General features: G+C 35.7%; 1 protein-coding gene across 1 annotated transcript; it reads right to left on the bottom strand.

Annotated features, from left to right (window-relative positions):
- Positions 1-1,270: 1,270 nt before the first annotated feature.
- Positions 1,271-2,434, bottom strand: LOC141322529 (interferon-inducible GTPase 5-like). The gene has a single exon (XM_073833432.1). The coding sequence runs from the start codon at positions 2,432-2,434 to the stop codon at positions 1,271-1,273; it is 1,164 nt and encodes a 387-aa protein (XP_073689533.1).
- Between the last annotated feature and the right edge of the window lie 10,069 nt (positions 2,435-12,503).

Below are 12,503 nucleotides of genomic sequence, written 5' to 3'. Positions count from 1 at the left end.
TAAACTTGAGAATTTTGAATAATAAATGTATTTATTTTGGATCAATAATTCCTCTTGACACATCTGACTTAAAATTATGGCTTTACTGTATTTAGAAAGTGCTGTCCCCACATGTAACCTTCTACCCAGTAGTCCCCACGATGTAACAAAAACAAGTGTGTGTGTGTTTGTGTGTGTGTGTGTGTGTGTGTGTGTGTGTGTGTGTGTGTGTGTGTGTGTGTGTGTGTGTGTGTGTTTGTACATATTCAGGAAACATGCTAAGTTCAGTACTTGTTTCTCCAAAAAAACAAAAATTGTTTTACTTAATTTAAATGCTGAAATTGTTTTATATTAATGTCTTAAAAGGTTGTTAACCTTGTACTAATAACATTGTACACCGTGAGAAAAGCTTCAGTAATTATTGTCACATGAAAATTTGATACTGTCACATGCCTAATTAGTTTATAGCAGACCCCCAATCTGCAAATTTTTATGTCTCCTTTTTCTGACACAATAAACTAGTGAATGGAACCAGTTAATAGAAACTACTGTCTGAACAACCAGTTTGTAGAAAAGAATCAGATTTCCCTGTTTGCCTAAGCTGTGGATTAGATATACTAATGTTGTAAATAATGTTCAGTTTCTTGCACTTAAGTCCATATTGTCTCATAAGTCCTACGTGGCTGTTTGCCAACAGCTTGGCTGTGGTGTTCCATATAGGTCTGTAGGCTACAGACCTAGGGATCCATGGGGGTTAAACCTATTCACATGCATCTGTTGAGTTGTGTGCTGTGTGTTCCTTTAGACATTATAATTGGGAGCATAGTTAAACTGCATATACAGTTTACAAAAGAGCCAGTACACAAAACACATTTTGTATTTTATTATGTATAAAAAAATATACATGGTTATATGTGATATTGAAAACAAAAAATCCAGATTTCGTCAATGAAAATTAAAGGATACATTTAAAAGTTAAGTTTTACTGGCATTTACTAAAGAAAATCCAATTGTAAGTATTTTAATGATGTATGAAACAGATGATTGAATGTGTGATTGAAAGAATCAATAAAGCAACAGGAAGATACAGCAATGGATAAAATATAAAATGTTCAGTAAAGTAATCATATGTTCCAGTAAATAGTTTGCATAGACATTATAATTAATTTTTTTTAATATTATGAAGATTTTTTTTCTTCACTCCATATCAGCACACAATCGTAATATATATATTATCTGTTTTACTCCATGACAGAGGCAGAAAATACTCACATGCTCTACAGAACACAGATCAGTGAACAAAAGCAAACCCAGCTTCTTTTCTGATTACTCGAGCAGTATTTGCCAGATCATTTACTCCTTCTGTTAAGAGGTACTGAGTGGTAGCGAAAGATATTCCTGCAGCAGCAGCACTGCCTACACCTGGAATGAGACTCAAAAAAAATTCAGCAGTAGCAATGGTAGCGAGCGCAGTAGACACTTGAAATCTAGACAGTGCTTTTTCTCGGATGGCAGTAACAAATTTAGACTTAGCCAGATCTTTCAGGTGGGGCTTGTTAACTTTTTCTGAAAGCCTTGTCAGTGATCTTTCATCTAAATCAAATGCATAATAGCACCTTATGAGGAAAAGCACGACAATGCCTAGATCACATGCTGCTGATAGGCCAGGCACAGGGATGACTGCTACACCAGCAGAGGCAAAAGATGCAGCCCAAGTCATCCGTTTAAACATTCTGATCTTCTTCTCAAGACATGCAGCAGAACACACTGGCCAGGCTTGTAGAAGAGCATCCTTCTTGAGTTCTGGAAGCTCATCTTCAAGAATGTTCTGAAGTGATTCAAAATCATATTTCTCTAAATCACGAGACGATATCAAGAAAACTTTGGGGTCTCCCAGTTCCTTCAGGTTTTTCTGACAATCCTCTCTTATTATGGAAAGAACTTTCTGCTCATCAAATCCTTTTTTCATTTTCTCTGATTTTATGTCATTGTCAATCTTGGAACGAACAAAGTAAAAGCTTTTCTTCAGTTTTTTTATTTCTTTAGCCAGCATAATGTCATGCTCCATGAACCTCTCTGAGGTAAGGATAATGAAGAAATCATAGGTGTTAAACTTGACATCTTTCAGATATGTTTTTGCTTTGAAGTTTGGGCTTCCTATTCCAGGTAGGTCCCAGATCTTCACATTTGGCATTTTAGGATGTTCATACATGATGGGCTCCATTGTAGTTTGTATGGGTCCAGTAGGTGCTGCTCCATCATCTTCATCCTTTAGACCTCTAAATGCATTTACAAAGGATGATTTTCCTGCTCCTGTCTTTCCAGTCACAGCGATGTTAAGTGAGATATTAACAAACTGGTCAAATTTTATTTTAGCTTTTGCTATAGCCTTTTCCAAAGTGGACTCGCCTGATGCCTTTATTGCATCAACAACAGCAGGGTCTTGATTTTCCATGTTCTGAAAGGCAAACTTAATAATGAATGCTCAGAATTAGAGACATAATACTTATTTAAAGTAATTTAATAATGTTACTAACAAAATATGATTCTAATTACCTGAAATTCTTGGTTCCACAAGGAGTAATGAAACACCTGTTTTAAATACAGAAGTTGAATATTAAACTAATATGAAACAATTCTGCTGTCAACACTGAACAACAATAACCAGAGTCAACAGACAATTCCAAAGACCAAAACTAGACTGATTTTACATGTATTATAATATTATTTAAATATATCATTAGTATTCATTTTATGATTGTGCATGAATTAGCAAAGTGTGAAATTGTTTTTGCCAATTTTACAAACACTGCCGCTAAAAAGTTTGGGATAAGTAAAATTTGTAATGGTTTTTAAAGATGTTTCTTATGTTCATCAAGGCTGTGTTTATTTATTTCAGGATTCTTCGATCAATAAAAGGTTAAAAAGTGATAATATAGATTCACATTGTTAAATTTATATTTTGAAAAATAAAATGCTGTTCTTTTTAACTGGTTGTTCATCAAAGCATCCTGAAAAAAAGAATCACATGTTCCAAAAAATATTGGGCAGCACTGTTCCAACATTGATAACTCTATTAATAAATCAGCATAGAATGATTTCTGAAGAATCATGCGACACTTAAGGCTGGAGTAACAGCTGATGAAAATTCAGCTTTGCATCACAGGAATAAATTACATTTTAAAGTATATAAAAATAAAAGCCTTTTTTTAATCAAATAAATGCAGTCCAAGAATATATATATATATATATATATATATATATATATATATATATATATATATATATATCCATTACAAGTCTACTGGCCAAAAACTTTAAACATGCTGGAGGGGACAACGATTGCTGCTTTCATTACTTTATTAGTTTTCTTCAACAACTATAATACCTTGTCTTGTCATTAAAGTAGTGCCTATATATATATATATATAAATAATCATTTGAAACATTGCAATTAACCATGGTTTTACTATAGTAAAAGTGTAGTAAACATTGATTTTGCTTTGATTGATTATCATTTGTATTACAGTTTTTCTCAATTGCTAAAACACTATAACCAGTCTTTTGAACTAAAATTTCAAAACTATAACGCCATTTTTGAAAAAGCACACCCATTTCCCTAAACTATAAACAATATTCCCTGCTTTGACACATGAGTTATATTTGGTGAACTGTTACTTCAAAACTCTACACACAAATCCCTACATTTCTCAGTGCTTACACCATGAGGTCATTTAGAAAGCACAAGCATTCAATATTGTTCACTCAAGTCTGCGAAGTTTGAGCTCAATTAGCACACAATTACCCAAGTGGAAACACTAGGAGTCAAAATTTAGCACACACCAATCAGAACCTTCGATGGAGATAAAAGGATAAAAGTTTTTCTCAGTCACTTTGGTGCATTTCTCAGATCAGAAATGAAATATACATTTGTCTGCAGTTTCCTACATTATCAGTTGCTATTGTCATGTTGCTCAAAATGAATTATATACTGTAGTTCTCTGTGCAATAGGCTTACCCCTCAAAACATCAAGTCACTAGCTCATCGTATAAATCATTACCTAAATGCAAAATTTTTGATCTAGTTGTCCTAAACTGTCAATCATATATTCTACACATTTCTATTAGACTTTTTGTAAATTTGCCATGAATTATTCAAGTGAATCTTGACTTTCACTAATGAAGATAATATAGATCAACCAATGATAAAGCAGTTCTCTGAAATAGATCAAAGGTACATCTCATGAACCTTCAATTGGAAAGCATATAGACAGAGGACAACGCAGGAGTTACAAATTCTGACAGTGGACTTTCTTATTTTTATTTTCACCTTTGTGCCCATATTTCTTTTCTTTTTTTTTTCTGTTTCACAATGACGTTGTGTGCTTTTATTTTATTTTATTTTTTTTTTTTGTCAGACCACTAGTACAAGTGTAACTGTGAATCCTATCCAGTCTTTTTCAATCAATATCCCACATACAGTAATGTGTAATTTTGAAGAGGAAGAGTAGGAGGTGAAAGAGGAAGATGACGACAACAACATGGAAGAGACAGAGGAAGAGCAAGGGCAAGAAGACAAGCAGTCTCATATATTTTAGTTGATGAGTGCCAGGGTTTGATCAGGCATGCAAGAGGATTTGACCCCTGCTACCTGGCCAGGGCTAATTTAGCCTGTGATGCTGAAGAGGTTCTTTGGCCTGTCCCAGACCAAAGACAGGATGCTGGGCAGAATAATTATTTTGTTGTTTTTTGCTGTTTTGTACTGTACTCTACAGTACATTAAATTAAGGAATAAAACACTTGCAAAGGAATATATTTGTTGTGTTCATCATGTGAAAAGTTTTTTATTTGTATTTTTTTGTAGTATTGTTTTGAATTTATCTCATCAGTGTGTAAAACTGTGTTGTAGTGTGTTTGTTTTTGAGGATTTGTGTGTCATGTCTGAAAGCAAAGTTTGGTTTTTCAGCAAGATTGAATTGTTTTGAGTGGAGAGCTTCATTTTGACCTCAATATAGGAAGTTTGGGGAAATGAGTTAGGAGTTGTGGATTTGTGTTTAGAGTTTCGCAAATAAGAGGCATAATTTCAAGAAATGTGTTTAAGCAATTGAGAAAAACTGTAACACAGTTTGGTAGTTTCTGAAAAGACTAAGGCAGTTGAGGTTTCCGTGAAGGTCTCACGAGTCTCTAATCATATATACACCACAATATCAAATGACGTTTCTTATCTTCCTTATCTTTATGCACACAGTGTTCATTAGAACCTGCGTGTAGTCAGTCCAGGAACAGTGTATGTGTAGGTGTATTGTCAGGATAAATACAGTAAGTAGCATTAAATCTAAATTATCAGTTAATTGCCTTATTCAGTTGATTGATTGGATTGGTCTGATTGGATTATATTTTGTAACAGTGTATACCAAGCATAAGTTGCCTAATTAATAAATTTTAAATGTTGAAATGCCTTAATTATTTTAGCTCTTCATAATATTTCTGTTCTTTATTATACGCAACTGAACATTTTAGAGTTAGCCTAAATAACCCACAGTTCACACTGAACAACAAGAGTTAAGAGTTATAACAGTAGTTTCTCCCTGAAAACTAAAACTAGACAAGAGTAGTTAATCTCAGAATTAAGAATAATTTATTTAAAACAAATCACAAACTCTAAAAAGTAAAACAAATAGTTAATCTGTACAATTGTAATTACAATTGTTCATTAATCAGCTTACTCTTATTAAATTGCTGTTTCAGAAGCAGTTATGGCTTTGTTTGAGTTCATCCCACACAATAGGATTCAACACTGAGTATGACAGAGACAATGTGTTTTAACCATACCCTGCTCACCACCCCATACATTGCTTTAAATGGCACAATAACCTTGACTGGCACTAGGCAATATGTCATTATTAAAGATTATAAAATTCAGTTTTACAATCATTGAAGGACAAAAAAACTATTTTTATAGATGGAAGTAAAGGTCTTACCTGTAAAAATATACTTTAGATAACTTTGGCTGTTGTTGGACTTTCAAATAGTCGTATGCGTGTTCAAAAATGGTCCGGAGTCAATCTATCAAAGTTCAAAAGATTTATTAGGAGAAATCAAGAGTAACAAATACAGCGCTGGAGAAGAGTCTCTATGTGCTTCTGAATTCTCTTTTCAGAGACACACCCTTTATATATCACAGTTATCACTCTTCCGTTCATCTTCTGCTGGTGTCTAAGGCAGATGTTTCCTCCTAGCACACACACACACACACACACACACACAGCTTCTACATCCTGTTGTTTTCACAATCGCTTATGTGTTAAACAGTAAAGATACAAAGCCAGTTAAGTTAAATACTATTAACAATAATATGTTAACACGGTAAATTATATATTTTTTTGCATTCAATGATACAAAATAAAACCAAAGAAGATTTGTAATGAAGAAAACATACAGTGGGGCAAAAAAGTATTTAGTCAGCCACCAATTGTGCAAGTTCTCCCACTTAAAAAGATGAGAGAGGCCTGTAATTTTCATCAAAGGTATACCTCAACTATGAGAGACAAAATGAGAAAAAAAATCCAGAAAATCACATTGTCAGATTTTTAAAGAATTTATTTGCAAATTATGGTGGAAAATAAGTATTTGGTCACCTACTAACAAGCAAGATTTCTGTCTTTCACAGACCTGTAACTTCTTCTGTAATGCCTCGTTTCCACTGAGCGGTACGGTACGGTACGGAACGGTACGCATTTATTTGCGTTTCCACTATCAAAAGTTGTGAATGGTACCAAAATGCCGAACTGTACCGTACCACTTTTTGGGTACCCTTCCGTTGTGGTACCTAGCACAGTGGAACGGTACTAAAGGGTGGAGCTAGACTCACTGCAGAGCGTTGATTGGTTGACAGAGAATCGTCACTTGCGCGTGCTTCAGAACGACAAAGCAACACAAGAGGCGCCATTTTTAAAACACACACAACACCTTGCAAAACAATGCCGCCGCGAAACATAACATCACCATGGTCGACCCAGGAGGTGGAACGAGGAACGAAAAGGTTTTTAAGCATGTTTCCGAGAGGATGGCTGCCGAGGGTTTCCAGCGGACGCCCGAGCAGTGCCGCGTTAAAAACAAGAAACTGAGGAGTGACTATCGTAAAGTGAAAGACCACAACAGCCGGAGTGGTGTTCAAAGAAAGAATTGGAAGTGGTTAGATATGATGGACGCCATCTACGGACACAGACCGGCGAGTTTGGGAAGAGAAGGAGGCATCGATGCGGCTACCTCGTTGCTGGAGTCGATGATGGAGCCTGCCGGTAAGTTCTTATAACATATAGCTGCTAGTTGTGAAAAAGTATTCAACGATCACGGGAAAGCTTACTGTCAATGCACAACTTTTGAGCAAGTCTTTTGGTTGTTTGCCAGCCAGAGAGGTATCAACCAATAATATGCAAGCTAGCAAGACGCTAGTTTATTAGCCAGTGGTGGACGGAGTTCATATCCAACGTTACTTGTACAGATACCCTAATAAAATACTACTATTCTACTACTATTTACTATTACTACTAAACATATTCTACTAAATAGCTATTACAGTTTTTTCCAATTGCTAACACACAATTTTTCAAACTAGTCTGGTTTTATCAAAATACTTAACACAATTCACAAAACCACACACCCAAACGGCAAAATACCTCATATATCCTGTAAAATGAAACACTGCAACCGAAACTACACATAGCATTATCAAAATCAAACTTTTGCATGAAATGGCACACACTTCATTCATATTACCAGATTTTTGCCTAACCAACTACACACTCTTGGGCATAATGAAAAGCACCCCCATCTTTAGTATGCTTTGCCATAATACTAAAATATGTATCAGATTGCTCACATGCACAGAAATATGCAGATACACACACATCCTGTTGCAAAATTTTTTTTTCACTACAGTAAACAAGTCAGTGCAACATATGCACAGCAGATATATTGTAAGGAGTGAAATTATCTCCTCATGGCTGTAAGGAGTGAAATTATTAAGACACATTTCTTGAAAGCTGCTCTCCTTTTCTCTAAACTGTGAACACAAAACCCAATTTTCAAGCTATATTCACAAAATCTCAGACTCTTCTTGCAAAACCAAACTTTCACCTCAAAACTGTTCAATCTGTGCTCAAAACTGAACTATGTTGTCAAATCGTGCCCCGAGTCAATCAAAATTAAAAACACTACTGAACAGTCACTAAACACTACGTAGAAAAATAGAAAACACAATGCTCAGGACATGAAGCTGGAGAAATAAATGTTTATTGTTCACTGTAGGCTAAATGCATGTTGCAAAACAAAGAAAACCTGTGCATTTAGCACTTGTACAAAAAGACAAAACAGAAAGCTTGTGCATTTACACATAGCACTTGTAAAAACAAACAGAAATCCTATGCGTTTGCCACTTGTGAACAGTAAGCCCATGTAAAAATAAAGTACAAAAATATACAAATAAGTGCATTACTCAGCCACAGCATCATGTCTCCGTACTGGGTCATCCACATCACAGGCCACATTTTGTCTGGCCAGGCAACAACATAGATGGGAAGAGTTCGTTTGAGAGGAGGTCGAGGTGGTCGAGGAGGTCAGCGAAGACAAAGAACAGTAATATCTGATGAAATCAGAGCTACTGTGATTGACCATGTTCTTGTCCATGGTATGAGCATGAGGGAGGCTGGACAAAGGGTACAACCAAACATCAGTAGATTCACTGTGTCCACCATAATCCGAAGATTTAGAGAAGAGAACAGGTAATTACCATTTTTTGACATTATAGTACAGTATGTAAATGTTGACAGCAATTACTGTATGACATACTATAGAGCTGGTAAGTCCCGCCCATCCATAAAACCCCACTGGACCTCTAGATTGAAAAATCGTCAATGTAAGTGAATGTGAGAAAATAATTGTTTGACTATAATGTCAAAAAATGGTAATTTCCTTGTTTTCTTCTCTAAATCTTCGGATTATGGTGGACACAGTGAATCTACTGATGTTTGGATTTATCAGATATTACTGTTCTTTGTCTTCGCTGACCACCTCGACCACCTCTCACACGAACTCTTCCTCTCAGGCCTCACAAACCAGTGCTCTCTGAACTGGCTTACTGTATATGTTCCCTCACATCATTAGCCACAAGTGTGATCAGTTTTGAGTTGTTGTGTTCAAGTGGTGACACCTGTGCTTTAATTGTGTTTGACTTTTGTCACCTGTGCTCACCATTATGCAGCACGGGTGCATCACAATGAAAATGTGTTGGCAAGTTGTGTCTAAACAGGTGAAAAGTGCTTATGGTTTTGCCAAAAGAGTGATTGATTCAATCAATGGGTTCAGGCAACTGAGCATTTGGTTCAGACATTAGGGTTTAGTGTTTTAGCAATTGAGAAAAACTGTAAAATACAGTACGAACAGATGGCATGCAACAAAACAATATACCTAAGGGATCTTCAAAGAAGACCAAACAACCCCACCATGCTATTTTGAATTCCCCGCCTCTCACTCTCACACCCACACCTTTCTCCCTAAAAGCTTTTGCTTAAAGTCACATGTGAAAGATGCACATGATACTCATGTTATATCTTGTGAATGTATTGTTTTTTTCCCCTTCATGTTTGGAATCATTCTAATGGTCTCTGTTCGATTTGTAAAATGGTCTCAATTTCATAGCAGTCACATATACTGTAAGAAAGATTGAACACTTCCATAGAATTGGGTTTGCTGCTATTGGGTGTGTTTTCCCTTTAGGGGCAGATGGGAACCTCCAACCAGGTGCGAACCTGGGGTTGCGAGAACTCCTGAAAGACCAAAAGGTCTTTGTATTTTTACAACTGATTGGAATATTTGTTTGTTCTGGTCTGGTATATAAGGCAAGTGATGAAACACAACTTGGGGATTTTTGTAGCCAAAACCCCCACACTGTATGTATGCGAGGATCTCTGGAGCTAAACCTCCAGGTCTCTCTCATGCTGCAGTGTGTCTCTCTGGTAGTCAGGTATGTCTTTCCCACTCTTAGATACATCTTTGAGTCATTGAGGTTATGTATTTATCTAAATTGAAACTGAATTGGGTTCTCATTGTTTAATTGTGTAATTGGCATGATAGATTTTACCTGACAAATAAAATGTTATATTTGGCTATTTTGATATGTCCTGAAATCAATATGACTAGTAAATTGTGAGGAGACTTTTGTTATAGACAATTAGGTCCTCCAACGAACGAATAATTGAAAATATGGAATGTCTAGAATAATCAAGTAGTTAATTCATAATCAATATTTGTGATAACCTTTTGATTGGAAATACAGTCTAAATTTAATGATCACTTAAAATTGGAGTCAGATTAGAACGGAGCAAGACTAAAATTGAAACGCAAATTTTGAAGCGCTGTAAAAGACCGAACATGTAGTAAACCTTCATCCAGATCGCTGGAACTTCGTTTTCTGGCCAGTGAATCGGCCCTTTCAATATTTACATGGGACTGAACAAAAATATTCTTATTAAAAACAGTAAACTGAAAAAATAAAATTTCAGAAAAAATATATTACAGTTAAAAAATAAAATAAAATAAAAAAAATTCTCACCTGTGGTCTTTTTCTAGTGCTTACATCCTGATTGAAGTGTTCACAATTAATCATTGAGGTGTTTGGCCAGGTGGCACATGTAATTGGCCAATTAGCTCATGCAGTGTCATTTTGAATAGCAGTGTTTTGAAAGGGCAAGCATGTGACTTTATGTCAGATTGTTGTGTCTTATGCAGAGAACTGTTTTCAGTGCATTTAAAAAGTGTCATTTTGAATTGCAAAATGTGTGTAAAGCAGAAAATGTGTTTAGACTTTTGAAGACTTGAGAAGACGTTTTGCTGTCTGTGTGTCAGTTTAAATAATTGTGCTGTGCATGTCATTTTAGTGTGTTAGCAATTGGAAAAAACTGTAAAGACAGATGGGTCTAATGATAGATGATAGGGTCTAATCAGTCTGAAAATTATTGTGAAGATATGATTGTCTAGATGTGAATTATGTCCACATTCAATGGGCTTAAACAGTACAGCAATGTTGCTGGGTAAAAATACTTTGGAATGTAGTGCAGTTAAAGTTTCTCAAAATAAAATTACTCAGATAAAATATAGATACATGAAAAATGTACGTACAGTATCAAAGAAAAAATGCTTTGTTACGGACTTCTGCTGTAATTGGCTACCCACTACAATGTTGTATGTTCTGTATTTGTTATGTCGAACCATATTGTTGCAGATTGTGTAATAAACGTGACTTGTGTAACTTTTCAGTTGAGGATCCTAGCTGTCAGGACGAAATAGAGGGATTTGACGAGATTTCCACCCTTGAAAGCTCAAGTTCGCCTGCCAGGACATCGACACCGACACCACCACCAGAATCTGCGCCATCAACTTCTAGTGCACCCCGGCTTATAACTAACGGTAAGATATGCATACCAGAGTGAAAAGTTACACACTGACATATATATTATTAATATTATTGCAGTATTTATACAGTATTATATGGACATTGAATTGTAGTACTGTAGATGTGTCCCCTTGAGATTGTTTGGGTCACCACAAGAATAAAAATGCTTTGCTAAACAACCAACATTCTTGTCTGTTTTGCATGCCAGGCAAGAGGAAAAGGGGGCAACAGGATGTTGTTGCGGCCCTTGTTGAGATGCAGGCAGCTGATGAGAGGATGGAGGACCGTCGTGATCGGCGCTTCGAAATGATGCTGGATGATGCCCGTGAGGCCAGGCGGCATGAGGCTGAAATAACTCGGCAAAACATGGAGCAGTCTGCAAGCTTCAATCAGGCCTTCCTCGGCACACTCAGTCAGCTGGTGCAGGCATTGAACAGTCGCCGTGACCCTGTGCCATGATCCAGCCACTAGTGCTTTTGCACACAGCACTTTACACCAGTTTACTTGTTTGTGCACTTTTCTTTACTTTTTTTGCACTTGTTTAGTTTACTTTCTGTTTGCACATCTTTTTTCTGTTGTTGCACAGCACATTGTACTGAAGCATTTTATGACTTTTAAATTAAAGTACTTTTTCATTATCTCATGTGTCTTATGCGTTCAATGGCCATCTCACAGGCTTCCTCCCTTACCCATTCTATAAATTGATGTAATTTTTTCACATTTGAAAAAGCTAAATCATGGTGTTCAGAATTAATTGCAAATTACAGATGAAAATCTTTGACACAAATACTTCAGACACAAATATTAAATTATCTCTCATTTATATATTCAAGATATCTGAAATATCTTGAGACTTCGACATAGACAGCAGGAAAAATGAGCTCAGATTAATTGATTAATTGTTCGGTTATGATGTTCGAAGTAAAAAAAAAAAGTTAAATGTATTCAAATATAATGTATATTCAAAATTTTTCAAAACAAAAGAGTTTTAAAAAATGGTTAAAAAACATTTTCATTAAATCATATCTTCAGATATATATTTTTTGGAATATTTGACAAATGTTGATATTAC

The sequence above is a fragment of the Garra rufa genome, chromosome 1 (genome assembly GCF_049309525.1).
Source record: "Garra rufa chromosome 1, GarRuf1.0, whole genome shotgun sequence".
NCBI lineage: Eukaryota > Metazoa > Chordata > Actinopteri > Cypriniformes > Cyprinidae > Garra > Garra rufa.
Note: the sequence above shows the minus strand (reverse complement) of the source record. Positions and strands in the feature narration are given on the sequence as shown.

Excerpts from the sequence above, each read along its gene's own strand:
- LOC141322529 (XM_073833432.1), bottom strand. The coding sequence starts at position 2,434 with ATGGAAAATCAAGACCCTGCTGTTGTTGATGCAATAAAGGCATCAGGC.